Source organism: Stegastes partitus, unplaced genomic scaffold (assembly GCF_000690725.1).
Source record: "Stegastes partitus isolate 25-593 unplaced genomic scaffold, Stegastes_partitus-1.0.2 Scaffold484, whole genome shotgun sequence".
In the NCBI taxonomy this organism is placed as follows: domain Eukaryota; kingdom Metazoa; phylum Chordata; class Actinopteri; family Pomacentridae; genus Stegastes; species Stegastes partitus.
In genome coordinates, this window is record NW_007578215.1 from 322,993 (window position 1) to 329,106 (window position 6,114).

The 6,114-nt window shown below is 39.5% G+C and overlaps 1 protein-coding gene across 1 annotated transcript in view; it reads left to right on the plus strand.

The window, feature by feature from the left end:
- The first annotated feature begins 342 nt into the window (after positions 1-342).
- The window catches only part of LOC103361054 (derlin-2-like), a 10,030-nt gene continuing 4,258 nt past the window's right edge, over positions 343-6,114 (plus strand). Inside the window, exons 1-4 of the mRNA XM_008287045.1 lie at positions 343-471; positions 2,689-2,754; positions 2,846-2,919; positions 3,026-3,119. Coding sequence (XP_008285267.1) covers positions 343-471; positions 2,689-2,754; positions 2,846-2,919; positions 3,026-3,119 — 363 coding nt within the window. The remainder of the gene's footprint in view (positions 472-2,688; positions 2,755-2,845; positions 2,920-3,025; positions 3,120-6,114) is intronic.

The window sequence follows — 6,114 nt, forward strand, 5'->3', positions numbered from 1 at the left end:
AAAAAAACATTTGACCTATAATAATGATAATAATAATAATAATAATAATAATAATAATAATAATAATAATAGTTTGTTTTAATTATTTATTGCTTATTACTATGAACTGTATGATTTTAATTGTGAATTTATATGTCAGAATTTCATCATGATCAACAGATTCATCATAATCTTTATGTCACTTTTAGAATCTTGTTTATTGTCAGCTTTGCTCCTGCATCTCTAATCCAGTCTGACTTTAATGTGTCAGAACCCTGTTTGTGGTGTGGATGGTGTTAATTGAGAAGAGAATCTGATTGGTCGGTGAGGTGAGGGAGGCGGGGCCTGTGCAGCCTATTCATCATGGCTTACAGTGAGGCGGCAGCAGCAGCAGCAGCAGCGATGGCTCACAGCTTCACTCAGGAGTATTTCCAGATCCCTGTGGTGACCCGAGCGTACACGACTGCCTGCGTCCTCACCACCGCCGCCGTGGTAAGAAACAACAACAACAACAACAACTCAGGAACAAACAAGACAGACAACAAAAAACCTCCAATCTTACCAGAGAGGAAACTGTTATTTACATGCAAACTGAACATAATGCTTGTTGAGGAATGTGAACTTGTGCAGTGTGAGAGCACTGAAAGGAGCTGAGGTGTCATTTTAAATCTGACCAGTGAAAAGAGTTGATATGCCAGCTACAATTTCACTTCAAGTAAAAATATTGAACACGTTTAAGTGGTTAGTTTAAAAAAAAAAAAAAAAGGCAATATGAAAGCAGTTGAAGTGTCACTTACAGAAGTGGAGAGTCAGAGTTGACTTGGTAGCAGTGTAAGTGTTGGTTGCCCTGTAATGTTTGAAATGTCAGGTAAAGCGTAAGAAATCTAAACAGTTGCGAGATTTTGCTAAACTACTGGTTAAAGAGACAAACCACGAAAGCAGTTTAAGTGTCAGTTGAAGAAAAAGTACTGAAAGGAGTTGAGCTGTTGGTTAATCTTGTTGGGCTCATGGTTAAGAAAGCACTTGTACTACAAGCTGACCAAGAAAAGACAAAGTAGATGGACACTGTGAAGAGAATGCAAGTGTGTGCACCAGTTGAAATGTCAGTGAAAATGAGAGCTGAAGGTGGTTGAAGTGTAAGTTAAAGAATGTAACATTAAAGCAGTTAATGTATACATATGCTTGTACTGTGAACAGTGTATAGCATAATCACTGAACACAGGGGAACTCGCGTAAAAGAAGAAATGAAAGCAACTGAACTGTGAACTGAAGAATACAAACAAGAGGTTCAATTTGAGTAGAATTGAAGCACTGAAGTTATTTGTGGTGAGGACACTTGCAGCTGATTTGCAGTGACACTTTTTTCAATATGTGTAAAAGATGAAAGTAGTTAAAGTGTAATGACTAAAAAGCAATACCGGTGCCTGTTAAAGTAGAAGTAAAGGAAGTAGCTGAAGTATGAGTTGAAGAGAAAGACATGAAAGCAGATGAGGTTTCAGATGAAGGAAACGTGTCATCACTGAAAGTAGATGAAGTGTCAGATAAAGGTGAGTCACTGGTCTGTTTGACTTTAAGATAAAGGGCATAACGCACTGGAGTTACAGGCTATAAACTGAATGATGCCAATAAACAAAAAGTTGTTCTAATGTAAAAACAACAGAATGAAAGCAGCCTAAGTGTATAAAAAAACAGTTGTGTTAGTTGCAAACTATACGTAATCTGACATATAAGATGAAGCGGAAGTGCAGAAAAAAGTTAAAGTGTCAGTTTAAGAGTAAGACATGGAATCAGTTGAGTTGATTAAGTTGAAGTGTTGTTACTGAATTCAGGGGAATTAAAAATAAATGTGATGCAAGCAGTTGAAAAGCACTTGTGAAATTTATAAGCACCAGATGGGTTGGCTGTTGTGTGACATGTGAAAGGAGATGAAGTGCCAGTAAAAGTGAAACTGTGAAAGCAGTTGAGTTTGAAATGTACTTAAAGCACAAGCTCCGAGAGTAGTTGAAGTGTCAGGCATTGTAACGTCAGCAGATCTGTAATGTGTGAAAGCAGTTAAGGTGTCTGTGAAAATGTGAGTGACAAAAGGACTTGAAATTTCAGTCAAAGCAAAAGCTGTGAAAGCAGCTCAGGTGCCAGCAATGGTAAAGTAGGAGATGTATAATGATTAAACGCAGTTGAAGTGTCACGTATGATGTAAATGAAGACAACACTTGAAAATTAAGTTGAAGTGTAAACTCTGAAAATAGTCAATTATGTAATACGTGAAAGCAGTACAAGTGTCAGTGAAAGTGTGGGCAACTAAAGGCCTGGAAATTTAAGTTGTAACGTATGCTCTGAAAGGAGTTAAACTGTTGGCTATGGTAAAACAAGAAGATATGCAATGTCTGAAAACAGCTGAAGTACACATGAAAGTATAAGTGAAGACAGCACATGAAAGTTGAAGTGTAACTGCTGAAGCTAGCTGAGCTCATGTGATGTGTGAAAGCAGTTGATGTGTCAGTAAAAATGTGAGCAACAAAGAACTTTAGATGAAGGTGAAGGAGTCAATGTAAGGGTGAAAGAAAACTGTTGGACTTTTAGTTGAAGTAAAAGGAATGAAAGCAGTTGAAATGTGAATTCTGCCTCTCATTAATTCAAAGATAATTACTATCCACACATGTGTTGTTGCCAAATGTGCTCAATAATCTTTAACTGTGGATTATTTTTTAGCAACTTGAGGTCATCACTCCCTTCCAGCTTTACTTTAACCCAGATCTCATCATCAGAAGATACCAGGTATCATTAACACCTATTTATCAAATGTAAAACAGGATCTTATGGTACATTATCATCATTTTTACACCCTCTTTACCTCTCTTCCTCCTAGATATGGCGCCTGATAACCAGTTTCCTCTTCTTCGGCTCTCTTGGGTTCAGTTTTGTGTTCAACATAATCTTCCTGTATCTTTTATCACAACACTTCCTTTGGCAAAGACAGAAAACACATCACTTTAAAAACACCACAATTTATTCTGAAATGATCACCAGAGTCCTTAACCAGCGCAAGTTATCGATACTGTCGGATGCTGGAGGAAGGGAGTTTCCGGGGAAGGACGGCGGATTTTGTTTTCATGTTCCTGTTCGGGGGGATCGTGATGTCGGTATCCTTCGAGGGTTTTACTGCAATGATGCTTAAACAAACACAGGCTCATTTTACACAAATCACTACATGTGTTCTTTTTGAAACACTTTCCATGAATTCAGCAAAACAGAACGGGGAGATTTTAAAGACGTCTTCAGGCAACAACATCTATTTCTTCCAAAATATATCAAATTTGCAAACATTTTTTGCATCAGAAGTTTAACTAGTGGACAGATGCCGTTTCTTACATCAGTGATGGAATTTAAATGAGCTCCAGTATTCAGATTGTTGTGGTTTTGAGATGTTGCTTCCATGCAGTCTGGTTATTTCCATCCCTACGTAACATGATAAACACAATACCAGTATCCTGGTGACTGATTACCGTGTTGCTCTTTGTGCAGGCGTCTGAGATGTTTACAACTCAAAACCAGCAATTTAATCCGACATTCCCGCAGCTGTTAGTCGAACCTGAAATTAATGTGGCTGTTCAGAGTGAGGTCACGATTAAATCATCAAGTCCTGGCTTCTCAAAACCAAGAGTCAGTCCATGTCATTTCAGATTTCTGTTATTTGGAACCAAAGCTAAGTTCTGTAAAATATCTTGGCTGCACTTTGAGAATTTCTCATGTTTTCAGGTCTGGGAGTTTTAGTGTTTTCCAAGCTAGAAAAACATCTTACCTGAGAAGGCCTTTTAAGTTTTAAATATGTCCAGAAATAAAACTCCCACAGCCGTGAAATTTGGTGAAACAGACAGAATAGTTTCCAGCAGATCTAAATGATTGAATGCCTCAATCAGAGGACACATTTTGAATTTTTGGCCCTTGAAAATGGGATAAAGTGCAAAGTTTTGTGGTGGTAGAAAGCTCCTGTGAGTTTATATGTATGGATGGATCCATGTTTCTACTAAAATACAGTCTTTGGTCGACATTTCACCAACTGTTGAGGCTCTAACATCAGGAGAACCTGATGTGTGGCAAGAGAAGGTTCCAGTTTTTCACCATTTTGATAAAATGTTGATAATATGTGAAAAGTTACAAGCTGCTTCCATGTTGAAATTTAACAACATATAAGGCTCATTTTGACTTAATAAATGTTCACATACAGGTACTTACAAGGAACACTCAATAGAGATCAGGTTCTTAGAGCGTCAACAATTGGTGAAATGTCAACCAAAGACTGTATTTTAGTAGAAACATGGATCCATCCATAGATAGACACTTACAGGAACTTTATGGGCCTTGTTATCCACCCTCGGTTGAAAATTTTTCATTTTCTTCCATTTTTTAAGGGCCAAAAATGTAAACTTGTCCTCTGCTGGTATTCAGTGATATTCAATCATTTAGATCCATTGGAAACTATTCTGTCTGTGTTTTCACCAAATTTCCTGGCTGTGGGAGTTGAACTTCTGGACATATTGAACCTTTGAAATGACTTCTCAGGTAAGATGCTTTTTAAAGATTAAAATACAAAACATCCCAAGTCTGATTCTCAAATTCAGCCAAATTATTGTGGAGAACTTAGTTTTGAGCTCATTGACTTGATTCTGTCTGATGTGACACAGACGGACTGAACACAAAACACAAGAACAGAATAAAAACCCGCCGACAGCCAGACACTCAGCTCCATGTAAACACAGTCAGCATATGTCCAGCGCAGACTTTCCACTTGTGCAAGCCGCCTTCGAGACCAGAACTAACCTCCGGACCAGTTGTGAAATCCAGATTCATGCTTCAAAGTCCCAAGAAACTTTCCGCTTCCAGCAGAGGAATTTGAAAACAGTCGAGTATCAAACTGAGCACAAACACGAAACTCAACAACTACAGGGACCAAGACACATCAGTGAGCAGAGCAGGACAAGTTCACAGCAACACATCTCTCCACAAACAAGGTTTGAGCTGCTAACGTCCAAATGAGGCGCCTGTGAAAGGTCACAGGATGGATGTCAGGAGTCACGACATGATTACTGAGAAAAGAAAAAAGAAGTTCTAATGCACACATTTCCATATTGTTTCTACAATTCTGGATCTTTTTTTCCCTTTTTCTGGTGTGTTAAAAAGTATTCTTCATTTTTGTGGTGGAGCAAAAAGTGTAATTTCCCTTTGGACAGGCTTCAGGACTACATGTTAACGTTTAAGTCCTCAGTTTTAATGCCAGCTGGTGTCAGAAATCGATACAAATCAATATCAATCAATATCTGAACAAATAAGAGCAAACACTGTCCATGTGCACGGCCGCAGACGCTGATTGATACCAAATGTTGTCGTGCAGTTCCGGTGACCCTGAAGGTGGAGGAGCTGGAAGCTGAGCTGTCAGCGCTCCAGCCGGCTGATAAACATCTCGTCTTTAGCTTGTTATCTGAGCGCTGAGGGCTAATTTTGGTGCCGAGCAGCGTGTAAAGCAGCTACTGTACACGCAGCCCGTCTCGTTTTGATGATGCTCAGCAGTTTGTGGCCAGAAGCCTCTCGTTCACATTCCAGGGTAATGATACGGTCCCGGCCCTGGAAGCACAGACGCCCCTCTGGGCTGCAGCTTTACGGCCGCTCTCTGGACCTGCCTTGTGTTTCATGGACAGCTTTAAATGCAGGTACACCAGCTCTGCAGTAAACACGTGTTGTCAAGACGCCGACACGCTGCGCTGCCATGAAAGGAATGCCATGAGCTGGCTTTTATTGTGGCGGGGCTTCATCAAACAATAACCGAAGCTCCGACAAAAACAGCCTGCAGATATTAGACTAGTGATGGTAGCTTTAGTTGAAGGAACACTTGTATTTCTAGATGTTTCTGTCATGTCAGGAGGCGCTGAGTGATTTATGTTCAGCACTTCTTCACCTCATCAGTGTTTGTTGTGTAACTTCTCTGGAGGCAGAAGTGTTTCACTGGCAGCAGGCAGAAAGGCTGTAAGACTTTAACAGAGCGCGGAGGCCTTTGTCCTCCAGGTAAATAAAAATAAACTACATTTATGAACAGTAAAGGTAAAATAGTCGTAGAACTTTTTTAGTATTTTATTTTAAAGC